Source organism: Littorina saxatilis, linkage group LG4 (genome assembly GCF_037325665.1).
Source record: "Littorina saxatilis isolate snail1 linkage group LG4, US_GU_Lsax_2.0, whole genome shotgun sequence".
In the NCBI taxonomy this organism is placed as follows: Eukaryota; Metazoa; Mollusca; class Gastropoda; order Littorinimorpha; family Littorinidae; genus Littorina; species Littorina saxatilis.
In genome coordinates, this window is record NC_090248.1 from 29,130,531 (window position 1) to 29,147,171 (window position 16,641).

General features: G+C 42.1%; 1 protein-coding gene across 1 annotated transcript in view; it reads left to right on the forward strand.

The window, feature by feature from the left end:
- The window catches only part of LOC138964425 (synapsin-like), a 130,814-nt gene that overhangs the window by 73,676 nt on the left and 40,497 nt on the right, over positions 1–16,641 (forward strand). Inside the window, exons 2-3 of the mRNA XM_070336381.1 lie at positions 11,253–11,858; positions 12,185–12,384. Coding sequence (XP_070192482.1) covers positions 11,778–11,858; positions 12,185–12,384 — 281 coding nt within the window. The 5' untranslated portion in view covers positions 11,253–11,777. The remainder of the gene's footprint in view (positions 1–11,252; positions 11,859–12,184; positions 12,385–16,641) is intronic.

Consider the following 16,641-nt stretch of genomic DNA (forward strand, 5'->3'; position numbering starts at 1 on the left):
CCCCCCCCTAGCCTAATAAAAAATAAAAAAAATAAAAATTTAAGAAAAACTGAAGGCTCAGATTGCACCAGATTGCTCCATTTTCCTTGATTGTTATCAAAATTTCACAGGGGGGCATGCCCCCGGAACCCCCTATAGGAGCAGACTTTTGTCTTCTATGTGACGGTTTTGAAAAGTATTTGGGTAATTTGTTGGCACAGGTTGCACCAGATCGGTAAATTGTCCTTGTTTTGATCTAAATTTGACTTCTTAAATGTAATTTTGGGAAGGTGTATTAGGGGAGTTTCTTGGCTCAGATTGCACCATATTGTTCCATTTTCCTCGTTTATATCAACATTTTCCGGGGGAGCATGCCCCCGGACCCCCCAAAGAGGTTCGAACGCTTCGCGCCCTCAACAAAACGCTTTGCGTCGTCGAATTGTCCCTAACAGAAATTTGGAAAAAAACACCTAAAATTGATGTGATCCGCCCCTGAATTTGTAGTGAAGATTACTCTGTCAGTGTGGGAGGAAAACACAATTAAGTCATACGATTGAATTATACAAAGAGGCTTCGTTTTGTTTCTACCTTCCAGATTGTTCTTATCAAATTGGGACAAGACATACGTATGCAGAAAAAAACTGCGTTCATATTGTTTTCTGTATATTCATTGCAATTAAGTTGGCTGATGCAAATAGCAAAGAGAAAATGTAATTTGTGTGTGTTCTTCACGAATCAATTCTTTCGGTAATTTGGTATACATGGAACGATCAATGTCATATTATATAATCAGACTCCTTTTTTTGTTGGGGGGGGGGAGGGGGGGGGGGCAGTGGTCGTTATTCTTATCATTGTCGATGTTGTTGTTGATGATGATGATGATGATGATGATGATGATATTGTTGTTCTTGATGATGATGCTGTTGTTGTGGTGGTGGTTATGGTTGTGTTGTGGTTGTTGTGGTTGTTGAGATTGTGAACGTTTGCATAATGATGCTCTAACCGATTTGTTTCTTAATACCAAATTATGCTAGCAACCACCGTTTTATTTCTACACGAGGTGTTTGTGAATGATAGAGGAAACCAGGATTCTCATAATCTTTCACTGACAGAAAATCGGTAATCCATGCTGTCAATTTGATTTATTTAATGCGTTACCGGCGGTAAAAACAGAGCAGACAAAGCATTTCCTCACAGGCGCGCTTATTTATGTTATTTTCCACAATAGTGCAATCATAATATTTCCTCACAAACATATTATTGTTATTTTCGATCCCCCTGGGTGATTTATTCGGGTGCAATAGGACAGAAACGTGATCGTTTTCAAATAAACTTCAATTACTTCACAGATGCGGGGAGTGACATGTCGATCTATAATTATGGCTACTGTTCTCCGCAAACTGCAAAATAAACTTCCAGAAAGCTTGCAATTGATTGAGTCTTTCATTTAAGGTGGATTTACTGACGTGCAATGTTAAGGGGGTTATTCTCAGGTTCCTCACAGAGTAACAAAATATAAGGACAGACGAAGAGGGACAAGCCGACATTTTGCAGGGACAATCAGAAACTTAGAGTTGTGTGCAAACAACTGCAGATACGTATTTGAAATTCTGTGCATATTCTTATAAGACATCATGGTGTACATCTTTATTTAAATGTTAAAGTTACTGCCATTTATTCTAGGTTGGGTTGAGTTCTATATGAACTACCATCGATGAAATGGCGTCAGCCGCGAGTACTTCCGGTTTGAACATGTGCGCGTACAATGTTCACGCACTCGAGCAGTGTTCTTCGTCTTCTTTAAAACAAAGTTATTTTTATTGATTAACGATGACAAAAGTAAAGCTCATGTGTGTGTGTATGTGTGTGTGTGTGTGTGTGTGTGTGTGTGTGTGTGTGTGTGGGTGTGTGTGTGTGTGTGTGTGTGTGTGTGTGTGTGTTTGTGTGTTTATGTGTGTATGTGTGTATCTGGGTGTATCTGGATGTGTGTGTGCGTTTGTGTTTTTCACAACACGTCTCGAGCTCTCATCAATGTTTAACAGTAAAGTTAATGCAATTTTTTTTCTCGCGAGGTACATAACTAAAGGTAGCGGTGGGGGTCATCAACCGATATCAATTAAACACAAACCCTTCTACCCCACCCCCCCCCCGAAAAAAAAGAGAAAAAAAAGAAGAAAATCACAAAAAGACCTGTCAGAGAAAAACAGTGTAGTGATAAACCAACAGCTATGCATGACCATTCGGCCTTCCTAAGTCAATGGACACTACAAATCTCAGGACAGCCTCAGACAGATCTCTGCTAACAGGCAAACATTAACCTTTGGCGGGATAGCCCCCAAATCCAATAGAAGAGGGAGGAACCAGGGTTAAGTAGGAGTAGTTTGGGCACATTATGCACACACACACAGTCTCGGTACGGGAAGCGACTCCTCCCTTTGGAGACTGCCGCAAGGTTTGGGCAACACGCGGGGTCGAGGGTACTTCACTCTAAATTTAAGTGCTCTGCTTTTGAACACCCTTTCCGTAACCAGTTTTGATCACAGTTTGAAATACCCCTTCTAACAAAAGGTAGCTCATGGTAAGCTCTAGTGTTCAAATGAACACAGTTTGACATAGTACATAACTCCACTGGCAAACGGTAGCTCATGGTAAGCACTCGTGTTCAAATGAACACAGTTTGACATAGTACATAACTCTACTAGCAAACGGTAGCTCATGGTAAGCACTGGTGTTCAAATGAACACAGTTTGACATAATACATAACTCTACTAGCAAACGGTAGCTCATGGTAAGCACTGGTGTTCAAATGAACACAGTTTGACATAGTACATAACTCTACTAGCAAACGGTAGCTCATGGTAAGCACTCGTGTTCAAATGAACACAGTTTGACAAAGTACATAACTCTACTAGCAAACGGTAGCTCATGGTAAGCTCTAGTGTTCAAATGAACACAGTTTGACAAAGTACATAACTCTACTAGCAAAAGGTAGCTCATGGTAAGCACTCGTGTTCAAATGAACACAGTTTGACATAATACATAACTCCACTAGCAAAACGTAGTCCATGGTAAGCACTAGTGTTCAAATGAGCACAGTTTGACATAATACATAACTCCACTAGCAAAACGTAGTCCATGGTAAGCACTCGTGTTCAAATGAACACAGTTTGACATAATACATAACTCTACTAGCAAACGGTAGCTCATGGTAAGCACTCGTGTTCAAATGAACACAGTTTGACATAGTACATAACTCCACTAGCAAAACGTAGTCCATGGTAAGCACTAGTGTTCAAATGAACACAGTTTGACATAGTACATAACTCCACTAGCAAAACGTAGTCCATGGTAAGCACTAGAGTTCAAATAAACACTAGTGTTTACCATGTGTCACCTTTTGCTTCTTCTATATCACATGGTGTTCAAAACTGATTACAGAAAGGGACTGACTATTAGTGTTTAACGTCCTCTTAGACCAGTTGGCCTATATTGGGACAGGTATTGGTAATATGCTGAAGATATGGTGTGACACTTTGACTCGAACAAGCCCGCTGTGGCTGTCTTCTTCGACACACCAGCATTGGGTTTATGTCGTCAAAGTATCGAAAATACGATCATGATAATCAGAGACGAGAGATGGTGCATGCGTGTCTTCATGTTTTCCAAGCCCTGAGACTTTCGCTGTGAACTTGTGATCTTTTTCGTGCGCATGTGTGCACACGGGGGAGTTCGGACACCGAAGAGAGTCTGCGCACAGTTGACTCCGAGAAATAAATCTCTCGCGGAACGTGGGGTTCGAACTCACGCTGATAGGGACCAACTGGCTACAAAGCCAGCGCGCTACCGACTGAGCTACGTCCCCGCCCTACAGAAAGGGAGTTGAAAAGGGGAACACTTCATTGTTTAGAGTGTTGGCTTACTTTTGGCAGTATACAGTATACAACGTTGGTGAGAGTTTAAGTAACAATAGTAAATAAAGCTCCATTTTCAGAGAAAAAAACCCGAGAGCCCTATTGAGTTATTGTCTGGTCATGTGCTTCTTAAAGTCATTCATGATCAAAGACATATTGTGTTAGCCCGCTTGCCCTAAACCCTGTCTGAAATCATTGAAAACAGTGGGCGTCTTTATAGAGCCTGGATAATAGGGCAGCTTTCATGAACTTGCTATTGCTAGCACACATGCACTTCTAATTGATATCCCCCTCCATGCACGTTTAAAATGCAAGGGTCGAAAACAGTCCAAAATGTGACGCTATTCCACAAACTTTCCTTCCCACATAGAAGTCAGAGACCAAAAAGTCAGTTGACCAAGATGGCTTTGAAAAGTGATCAACTGATTTCTCCGACAGCCGTGTCAGACCTGCTGAAGTGGTGAGGGTCAAAACACTATATTTTGATCACTAACGAGCCCAGACGCTTTTCATTCACAAATGAAAGCCAGAAAGCGAGAAGGCAGTCAACGAAGACAGGTTGAAGAACCGGATGAAGTGGGATACTTCAACGGCTTTGTCTGACGATGGCCGCGCGATAGCTGCGTGCACAGCTATCTAATCAATGATGGCCGACAAAGCCATCAATCAGAAAGCCACACAAGGTCTCATTGCACTTTGCTCTTCCAGCACTCTTCAGGGAATCCCTGGCCTTCGGTTTTGGGCAGTGCAGCAAGCAGGCTCAGCGCACCTCTGTTTCCTCACTGTCCCTGTCTCTTCTCGTCTGTTTCCACCCGTCTATCTCACTCTCTTGAAATCTCTTTCTGTCTCTCTTTCTCTGTCTCCCTCTGTCTCTCTGTGTCTCTGTCTCTCGTCTCTCGTCTCTCTCTCCGTCTCTCCCTCTCCGTGTCTATCTCTCCCACTCTCTCGCCCTCTCCCTCTCTCACTCTTCCCCGCTTCTCTCCCCTCTCTCTCTTTCTCTCCCTCTCTCTCTCTCTCCCTCTCTATTTTTTCTAACCCTCTCTCTCTCTTTCTCTCCCTCTCCCTCTCTCTCTCTCTCCCTCTCTCTTTTTTCTCTCTCCCTCTCTCTCCCTCTCTCTCTCTCTTTCTCTCTCCCTCTCCCTCTCTCTCTCCCTCTCTCCGTCTCTATCTCTCTCCCTCTTTTCTCTCTCTCTCTCTCTCTCTCTCTCTCTCTCTCTCTCTCTCTCTCTCTCTCTCTCTCTCTCTCTCTCTTTCTTACTCTCTCCTTCCCTTCACGCGAAGCTGCGTCTTGCGCGAAATTATCTGACACACATCAATGTCTTGCCCGGAAGCGCTTGGCCTCTGCGTAGGAAAGGTCGCGGGGACGAGGGAATTGTTTTTCAGGTTTTGACGTCACAAGGTTAAACTGTCAATCAAAGTAAACTATATATTTGATAGGGGGGGTGTGATTTTTGCTGACTTCAGATAAATGTCACCGGAAGGTCAAGGGGTATGTAAAAAAATCCCTGTGTTGCATTCCCAAAAGAAGTAGAAGAATCTCCATCTATTTAGCCATGTTTTCAATATGAATCCTGCTAGGGTTTCGCTCCTTGTCGTCACTCTCGCTGTTGTGGCATTGGTGGAAATTATTGGCATTGGTATTCATCATATCCGATTCCTTTTTACATTTAGTCAAGTTTTGACTAAATGTTTTAACGTAGAGGGGGGAATCGAGACGAGGGTTGTGGTGTATGTGTGTGTGTGTGTGTGTGTGTGTGTGTGTGTGTGTGTGTGTGTGTGTGTGTGTGTGTGTGTGTGTGTGTCTGTCTGTCTGTCTGTCTCTGTGTGTGTGTAGAGCGATTCAGACCAAACTACTGGACCGATCTTTATGAAATTTGACATGAGAGTTCCTGGGAATGATATCCCCGGACGTTTTTTTCTTTTTTTCGATAAATACCTTTGATGACGTCATATCCGGCTTTTTGTAAAAGTTGAGGCGGCACTGTCACACCCTCATTTTTCAATCAAATTGATTGAAATTTTGGCCCAGCAATCTTCGACGAAGGCCGGACTTCGGTATTGCATTTCAGCTTGGTGGCTTAAAAATTAATTAATGACTTTGGTCATTAAAAATCTTAAAATTGTAAAAAAACCAAAAAGGTTTTTAAAACGATCCAAATTTACGTTCATCTTATTCTTCATCATTTTCTGATTCCAAAAACATATAAATATGTTATATTTGGATTAAAAACAAGCTCTGAAAATTAAAAATATAAAAATTATTATCAAAATAAAATTTCCGAAATCGATTTAAAAACAATTTCATCTTATTGCTTGTGGGTTCCTGATTCCAAAAACATATAGATGTGATATGTTTGGATTAAAAACACGCTCAGAAAGTTAAAAAGAATAGAGATAAAGAAAAGCGTGCAATCCTTCTCAGCGCAACTACTACCCCGCTCTTCTTGTCAATTTCACTGCCTTTGCATCGAGCGGTGGACTGACGATGCTACGAGTATACGCTCTTGCTGTAAAAATGCAGTGAGTTCAGTTTCATTCTGTTAGTTCGACAGCTTGACTAAATGTTGTAATTTCGCCTTACGCGACTTGTTACATTTAGTCAAGTTTTGACTAAATGTTTTAACATAGAGGGGGGAATCGAGACGAGGGTCGTGGTGTATGTGTGTGTGTCTGTCTGTGTGTGTGTGTAGAGCGATTCAGACTAAACTACTGGACCGATCTTTATGAAATTTGACATGAGAGTTCCTGAGTATGATATCCCCGGATGTTTTTTCCTTTTTTCGATAAATACCTTTGATGACGTCATATCCGGCTTTTTGTAAAAGTTGAGGCGGCACTGTCACACCCTCATTTTTCAATCAAATTGATTGAAATTTTGGCAAAGCAATCTTCGACGAAGCCCGGGGTTTGATATTGCATTTCAGCATGGTGGCTTAAAAACTAATGAGTGAGTTTGGTCATTAAAAATCGGAAACTTGTAATTACAATTATTTTTTTATTAAACGATCCAAAAACAATTTAATCTTATTTTTCGTCATTTTCTGATTCCAAAAACATATACATATGTTATATTTGGATTAAAAACAAGCTCTGAAAATTAAAAATATAAAAATTATGATCAAAATTAAATTTCCGAAATCGTTTTAAAAACCATTTCATCTTATTCCTTGTCGGTTCCTGATTCCAAAAACATATAGATATGATATGTTTGGATTAAAAACACGCTCAGAAAGTTAAAACGAAGAGAGGTACAGTAAAGCGTGCTTTGAAGCACAGCGCAACCGCTACCGCGCCAAACAGGCTCGTCACTTTCACTGCCTTTTGCACTAGCGGCGGACTACGTTCAGTTTCATTCTGTGAGTTCCACAGCTTGACTAAATGTAGTAATTTCGCCTTACGCGACTTGTTTTCTTCTTTTTTTCTCTCCACCTTATCTCTGATGCGTTTCGTTGTTGGCATATTTCATTCTTCGTCGAAAAATAACATAAGCTGTACAAATCTATACGGCTTCAGTCGATTTCTTTGTTATTCTTGTTGTTGTCTTTATGGAAAACAATAGACTACACAAAATGTACAAAACAATGAGGCTCCAGTCGATTAATTTTGTCTCGTTGATTCTTCTCACCGAAATAGTATACAAAATGTTCAAAACTTCACCAGACACCCCCCCCCCCCCCCCCCGTTACTCTCTCTCTCTCTCTCTCTCTCTCTCTCTCTCTGTCTCTGTCTCTGTCTCTCATTCCTCTCTCTCTCACTCCTTTCTCTCTCTCTCTTACTCCTCTCTCTCTCTCTCTGTGTCAGTGTCTCTCTCTCTCTCTCTCTCCTCTCTTTCTCTCTGTATCTCTATTTCTCTCTCTCTTCTCTCTCTGTCTCTCTGAGTCTCTCTCTCTGTCTCTGCTTTCTCTCTCTCTCTCTCTGTCTGTCTCTGTCTCTCTCTCTCTCTCTCTGTCTGTCTCTGTCTCTCTCTCACTCCTCTCTGTCTCTGTCTCTGTGTCTCTCTCTCCCCTCTCTCTCTCACTCCTCTCTGTCTCCTCTCTCTCTCCTCTCTCTCTCCTCTCTCTCTCCTCTCTCTCTCTCTGTCAGTGTCTCCTCTCTGTCTCCTCTCTCTCTCTGTCAGTCTCTCTCTCTCTCTCTCTCCTCTCTCTCTCCTCTCTTTCTCTCTGTATCTATATCTCTTTATTTCTCTCTCTCTTCTCTCTCTGTCTCTCTAGCTCTGAGTCTCTCTCTCTCTCTGTCTCTGCTCTCTCTCTTTGTCTGTCTCTGTCTGTCTGTCTCTGTCTGTCTCTCTCTCTCTCTCACTCCTGTCTGTCTCTGTCTCCTCTCTCTCTCCTCTCTCTGTGTCAGTCTCTCTCTCTCTCTCTCTCCTTTCTTTCTCTCTGTATCTCTATTTCTCTCTCTCTTCTCTCTCTGAGTCTCTCTCTCTGTCTCTGCTCTCTCTCTGTGTGTCTGTCTCTCTGTCTGTCTCTCTGTCTGTCTCTGTCTCTCTCTGTATTTCTCTCTGTTTCTCTCTCTGTCTCTGTCTCTGTCTTTCTCTCTCTCTCTCTACGCCGACCCGCCCCCACAAAGAACCCTCAGTAGCCGATATGTCCATCTTTGACAGCGTTGTCAACAAATCCATTTCCATGCAACACTCGTCTGTAACCAACTCCCGTGTGATGTGAGATGTCCTCAGACATCCGTCGCCCACGGCAGGCATCTTGGAGCATAAGATCAAGAGGAAAGTGCACTTGCAGAAAATAGGATATGTCACTTTGAACGTAGAAGGTGGTTTGGGAGATCTTGTGGCTCGGTTGGTGGAGTTCTGGGCTGAAATGCACGAGCTCTGGGCTGAGATGCACGAGGCGAAAGTGGGTGCCACCCAAGTGGTCGCGGGGTCTGATTGGTTGATATTGAGATTCGTGGTGATTTCAACCAATCAGACCCCGCAGCTGGCTCCAACCTACTTAGGTGGCACCCACTTTTGCTTCGTGCACCTTAGCCCTGGACTCGTGATCATTGGGTCACAAGTTAAAATCTAGGCCTGGACCGACACGGGTCAACTATATCTTATGTCTTAGAGACGCTGCGCACAAACACGGAATTTCGGAATTTTGATAATTATTGTTCTGGCATGCAGCAATGGCATAAAAAATGTTCAAACTGCGCTTTGGATCCTAACATGCACCCATGTACACAGAACATAGACAGGCAGAAATTAATTTGTTTAAAAAAATTGCTAAGCACATCATTGTGGGGCGTTAAATCAAATTACAGTCACAATGTTCTGTCGCTCACTTTCTCTGAATTCTACACGTCGTAATTTTAAAAAAAATCATTGTAATACTTACTCGCCTATATTATTACACATTTTCAATAAATATTAAATAAATACACACACAACAAAAACATGCTGCGTAACAAAAAAAGCATTTAAGTGCGCAGGGATCCAAGTCACGCTATCGTGGTGATTGACCGCGCTTTCATCGCAATCGGAGCAGTTTCATACACATCTGCCATGCACGAAATTAAGAAGATGAATGTTTTTGCGTTATTGATTTTCTCGACCAGCATCAAGGAAAAGGGAAGGAAACGGAATAGAAAAAGATAGTTGTTGAAAATGGAAAATGGCCCGCTGATGGAATCGTTTTCGTTTTTACCCTGCCTGTTCACACTGTTTATTTTTATTTTATTTCTTTTTCTGTGATACGTTTATAGGAATGAGGAAAATTCATGAACGGGAAAGGATCATTTGATGATTGCCTGCCGCAAAGCTGTATTGATGCTTAGTCTCGTGTACTTCTTATGCATCAGAATCACGTTATATTACGTCTTTTATGGTGCAGAACGATGAACCCCGCAGCAAATAGAAACCCAACACTCAGCATCAGAATCACGCTATATAACGTCATATATGGTGCAGAACGATGAACTCTGCAGCAACGCAGGAAAGAAAAACTCAACATTTTGCATCAAAATCACGCTATATATTACGTCTTAGATGGCGTAAAAAGATGTACCAAGCAGAAAATAAAAACCCAACACTCAGCATGGGTCAAAATTACGCCTAATATGGTGCTGAACGATGTAGCCCGCAGCAAAGAGAAATTCAACACTCTGCATCAAAATCACGCTATATTACGTCTTACATAGTGCAGAACAATGTACCAAGCAGCAAATAGAAAATACAAAAAATAATTCTGCATCAGAATCACGCTGCAGAACGATGTACCCCTCAGCAAAGAGAAACTCGACATTCTGCATCAAAATCATGCTATATTTCGTCTATGGTGCAGGAAGATGTTCCCCGCAGAAAAGAGAAACTCAGCATTTTGCATCAGAATTGCACCTTATTATTTCTTACAATGGCACGTGTACAACGGTATAACCGCCGCATGCAGGAATCGCGTTTGCCGTGAGACCAACAAAAAAAGGATTTAATGCCCCCAGGAAAGCAAAAACTGAAATGTAGATGGAAGCGTGCAATGAAATGAAAAATCAATACATTTCCTCTTCTGAGATCGTGGCTCTCAATGTATTTCTACGTCTATCAAGGGTGCTGTGTTTTGAGTTTGCTCTGACGCCTACCGATTTGTTGTTGTTGTTGTTGTTGTTGTTGTTGTTGTTGGAGGTGTTGTTGTTGTTGTTGTTGTTGTTGTATTATTGTTTTGTTGTTGTTGTTGTTGTTGTTGTTGGATGTGTTGGTGTTGGTGTTGGTGTTGTTGTTGTTGTTGTTGTTGTTCGACCAACAATTTTATCTTGCTCGCCTTGATTATAGTTTTGCTTTTCAGCAGTTGTGTAATTTTGCCTTTTAGCACAAAAAAAAAAAAATTACATTGAAACAAATCAGTGTAAAAAGGTTGCCTTTTATTTTTTATATATTTTTTTTAGCATAGGACACATATAAATGGAAAGAAAGGTTCATCAAGTTGTAGACTGAAATTGTACACGGACACCTCGTCCTTTATTTGTTCTTTTCACAGTCTACAACCACTTGGTGTGTGTCTTTGTAATGACACTATTCTCTGGACGTAAGCACTGTGTACGTTTTTAACGATTTCTCGTAAAAACTTTCTTTCAGGATCTTTGACAACAACTATTTAGCAACTTGTTTTGACCGCCGATTGTCGTATCCTTTGTTATCATGTTCTCTGTTGTTCTTCTTTCTACCTTACTCTCTTTCCGCTGTTGTTTTCAGCAGGCGCTTGCGTGCGCGCAATAAGTGTGTGCGTTTTGTTTATTTCAGGCTGTTAAAAACATCCAAGAACACAAATCAGCCCTACATCTCGCAGATATTGCTTTGCAGAGCATAAGTCTACCCTAAACGAGATGTTGAAGTTTATCTTTTTTCACGTCACTAAATGTACGATTTTCATATGTGTGCAGGCCTTTGAAAACTGAGACCGAAGCCTACCGCAAAGGATTTAACCCGCTGAAAGGGAGACCACTCGGAAGGAAGGACACCATCAGTGATGTAGGACAGTCACAGCACGCCATCTTGCTGCTGTCGACGAAACAGTTTGAGAAGAACTCCAAAATGGACGAGGAACACTGAGCAAGCGTTTTGAGGTTCAGCGCAAAGAAATCTTCTCGAGAAACGTTCCTAAACTTTCTCAATATCTACTTGAGGCAGTCGGGGAAAAAAACCTGTTCTAAACTATCTGCGGATGTAAAGAAAATAGGAAGAGAACGTTGTCATAAAACCAAAATTAAAGCAAATTTTACCGGAAGTGTGTAACGTGTTCAAAGGTACATAACTACTAGGACTTCCGCCTTCATAACAATGGAATCCTAACGCAAAGAGTGAGTTCTCCAAACTCCCGACCCCAGACTCTTTTACTACTACTGCTGCCTAAGCTGCCTTGATTCCATCATCACCAAGAGAAACTCACGCCATCACACAACGTCATCATGTCGTTCTCAAGCTTCAAGGAGAACTTCTCCTCTAGTATGAGCTACCTGAAGCGTCGCTTTTCTTCGGGCGACCTTCAGGTAATGAGTTTGATCACGAATCTTTATTATCGATAAGTAATTGAATAAAACACGCACACAAATTTGTACTCGAACGCTTGCAAGCACGCACGCACGCACGCACGCACGCACTCACACATACATACACACAGACACACAGATACAGACACACATACACACACTCACACCCACACCCACACACACCCACACACACCCACACACACACACACACACACGCACATGCACAAAGAGAGAAGAAATGAAACTTCAGAAGCAAAAAAATACCCAGGCCATTGGACGTTGCCTGAAACGTCTAAAATGCTAATTTTTGTCTTGGATTTGTGCAGGGGGATCTTGAGGATGAGGAACGACAGTTACCTCCCGGTCCTCGGAAAGGCCCCTCCCCTTCGGCCCCCAGCTCCCCCTCCCGCTCCACCCCCGCCACGGCCATTGGTCAACGCATGTTCTCTTCTTCCTCCGGTCGCGCCGCCTACAATAAGGACAGATGCAAGATTCTGCTGATCATCGATGACCAACACACAGACTGGTATGATATCAACAACTCTCTCTCTTTCCACGGGTGTGTGTGTGTGTGTGTGTGTGTGTGTGTGTGTGTGTGTGTGTGTGTCTGGCTCTCTCTTTCAACCCCTCGTTCTCTCCCTCTTTAACACACACACACACACACACACACACACACACACACACACACACACTAACGGCGCCGCACACACAGATCAGGGAAAGCCCTTTTTTCAAACTTAAATGTGGTTAACACATATTCACTGGGGATGACTACGTATACAACCTTTTTGTGAAATACCCATCTTAACTATTCCCACGAAGAACATTATCTAAAGCTGTTCCTAGCTCATGTTCTGAACTCTTAACCCTATTGGTATGTATGCCACGTTTTCAGCAACTGTGCGCTGAATTAATCAAGCAGAAGTTTTGGCGACTTCAATGATTTTTTACACCCCCGGTATAGGGGTGTGTATAGGATTCGGTCGATGTGTTTGTTTGTTTGTGTGTTTGTGTTCGCATATAGATCTCAAGAATGAACGGACCGATCGTCACCAAACTTGGTGAACAGGTTCTATACATTCCGGAGACGGTCCTTACAAAAATTGGGACCAGTCAAACACACGGTTAGGGAGTTATTGGTGGATTAAGATTCTACAAGGACTTATAGAGGGACATATTAATGGTCAAAGGGAAATAACCTTCTCAGTTGGTGGCAGTGAGAATGGTAAGGACGGGGGTGTTTTTCCTACCTCGGAGGAATTTCTTGTTTCTTTCTGTGTTTTGGGAATTATAATGTTTACTCTCTTTGTGTTTTGGGAATTATGACTTGTATTACCTTCATCTCCGATGCGTTGGTAGGGTGCCAACCAGGCCACGCTATAGACGTGAGGGTGCATTTAATTTGGGTCCCTCCACAGAACTTTCTATTGGATCACTAGATTGAAGCTCGGAAAATCAATGTTTGGCTGAATAGGTGGACGTGTCGGTTAGAGTAATTGAAGGGCGTTTGTGTCTCGGTTAGAGGGGAACGGAAGGAAGCTGCGGCCATGTTGAATGTTGTCTTGTGGGAAGGGATTCCCTGTAATTGGACATCTTGGGGTATTTGGGTGACTACGAGAAGCGTGAAACTGTTGGAAGAATTCTTGTCGATGTAAATTGCTATTCAAGATTTCCGTTACTTTCATGTTCATCAAAGATGTCTTTCTCTTTCTCCCTACGTATCTTACCCTCTCTCTCTCTCCCTCGCTCTCTCTCTCTCTCTCTCCGAGTTTGTCCCCCCCCCCCACTTCCCCCCCTCTCTCTCCCCCGACCTCTCACCTATTCTCTCTATCTCCTCTGGTTATCTGTCCGTCTTTGTGATGCTCACGCATACTGCAAATAATCAAAATGTGTCTTCTCCTTAGTCGCGTTTTGCTTGATATAATAGACGTAAATAAAGACACTTACTCGTTTTCTTCTAAACTGCTGTCATGATCTCCAATCTAAACAACTTATGTCCTTTGTCGTTGTCTATTTGGTGCAGTCGTTTTTGTTGTGTTTTTAATTTGTATTAACAGTTTTTGCTCACTTGCTTTATCATGCCTCTTCTTTTTTTCTACTTGTTTTTTTTTTACTTCTCTTTTACCATATGTCGCTACCTTCTACATCTCTTCTCTATTTCCCATTGTCTCTGCTATTATCTTGTCCCTTTCTATCCTCGGTTCCTTGTATGTGTGTGCCAAAATGTCGATCATTCTATACTAATCAATACATTCTCGTCCACAAAAAAAAAAAAAAAAAAAAAAAAAAAACCATTCTCTTCACAATGTCCGACATGGAAATAAATAAATGAAATGTGCTTCACCAAACGAAACATGAAACTAAACAAAACGCCGTATAGTCGTATACAGTCTCATGCATAGTATTATTGAAAAAAAATGAAAAAGGTAAGAGTGTCCAAAAGCTTCAAAACTGCAAAAACATTGATCGCTACCGAACAAAGGTAAGGCAATCATGACGGTAATGAAAACGAATGACTGATTAGCCACTCATTATTTGGAGCTGTGTTTGATGTTCGCTCGATGGCACCAGCCTTTCTGGCTTGCAACATCAATATTTCAGTAAATCCCCAGAGTGGGAACAATAGCCTCGAGGGGGAAGCACTCTGGAACTGCCTGTTACATGTCAGGTATAGCATCGCTCTGGCGAGAACAGGTTCTGAGAGTTTGTAAATTGTACTGATCAGCTAAAACAAAAACAACGAAAGCAATGGTTGGCAATTGGAGTTTAACACAGTCATGCAGATAAAGCAGGTGTTGATCAACTAAAAACACACGAAAGCAATGGTTGGTGATCGGATTTTAATACAGTCATGCAGCTAAAGCTGGTGTTGGTAAGGCTAAAAACACACAAAAGCAATGGCTGGTGATCGGATTTTAACACAGTCATGTAGATAAAGCAGGTGTTGATCAACTAAAACACACGAAAGCAATGGTTGGTGATCGGATTTTAATACAGTCATGCAGCTAAAGCAGGTGTTGGTAAACTAAAACCACACGAAAGCTATGGTTGGTGATCGGATTTTAACACAGCCATGCTGCAAAAGCAAGGTGTTGGTCATTTTGGAGGAAAAAGGACACATCTTGTGTGTTGAAAATTACGAACACTTACTGGACTATTTTGATTGTAAAATTAAAGTATGAGACAAACTAGTTGCAGAAAAACAGAAATACCTAAGCCACATCTGGCGCAATTCCGACGCCTTCTATATAGCTCAGTTGGTAGCGCGCTGGATTTGTATTCAGTTGGCCGCTGTCAGCGCGAGTTCGATCCCAGGTTCGGCGGAAATTTATTTCACAGAGTCAACTTTGTGTGCAGACTCTCTTCGGTGTCCGAACCACCCCCCGTGTATACTACATTGGGTGTGCACGTTAAAGATCCCACGATTGACAAAAGGGTCTTTCCTGGCAAAATTGCTTAGGCACAGTTAATAACAGAGCGCCTAGAACTGTACCCACGGAATATGCGCGATATAAGCCTCATTGATTGATTGATTGATTCTATCAGGTTAAAAAGGAAAACATGAACATCGATGGCCGCCTGTCTGTTAATATGTCATTGGTCTCTGTTTTTTGTCTCTGTATACGACTCTCTCCGTCTTTCACCTTAAATCTTCATCGTTGTAAAACAAACTTCAGTTCAGTTCAGTTGGCTATCGCTCTTTCTCTCTCCAGCTCTCTCTCTCTCTCCGGCTATCTCTCTCTCCCCCTCTCTCTCCCCCTCTCTCTTCCTGTCTCCCTCCCCCTATCTCTCTCCCTCTGCGTGGATCCGTGGTTGTGTGGTTGCGTTTGTGTGTGTGTGTGTATGTGTATGTGTATGTGTGTGTGTGTGTGTGTGTGTGTGTGTGTGTGCGTACGTGCGTGCAGGCGTGCGGGTGTGTGTGTGTGTGTGTGTGTTTTGTGGTAACAACCTCGCCTCCCACGCTAAAACCAGCAGGCCCTTGAGTCAATAATGCAAAATCAATGTCCACTTCCAGCGGCTCTGATCGATGTCACAGAGGAACCACAGGAATTCGAGAGTGAAAGGGAGTGGGTAGGGGTGGATTAAGAGGGAGAGGGGAGGGGGTTGGCAAGTGGAATAAGAATAGGCCAGAACCGAACAGAAAGTTAACAATAAAACAAAAATGTCCATGATTGGCTTCTGAAAAAAATAATCCGATTTTCATAATTACGAAAAGTCCATAATTCGCTTGCCTCTGAAAATAAAGAGAGAGAGAGAGAGAGAGAGAGAGAGAGAGAGAGAGAGAGAGAGAGAGAGAGAGAGAGAGAGAGAGAGAGAGAGAGAGAGAGAGAGAGAGAGAGAGAGAGAGAGAGAGAGAGAGAGAGAGAGAGAGAGAGAGAGAGAGAGACGCAGACGCAGACGCAGACGCAGATAATTTATTCAATAGGCCATAGCCCCTTATGAAGGAATGTGAACAAACGGTTAACGTTGCAGATAATTTAACTGATCAGGTGCAAAAAAGGTACAACATAATAATCCCACACTACAGATTAAAACATACATTACACGGTTTTTAACTACGAGGTTACAACATCTCTTTATTTCAAGGCTTTATACAAATACAGAGATACATTTCTGATAACAGTTTCTTGAGGTGAGGCCAGGAGCAAGCTGAGTCTAAAAGTGCTTGGGTTTTTATAATATTTAAATGGAATAAATTTGTCTCTTAATCTGTTTAAGTATGTGCAACACAAAACAAAATGGACTTCATCTTCTTGCTTTTCTTTACAAAGGGGACACATCA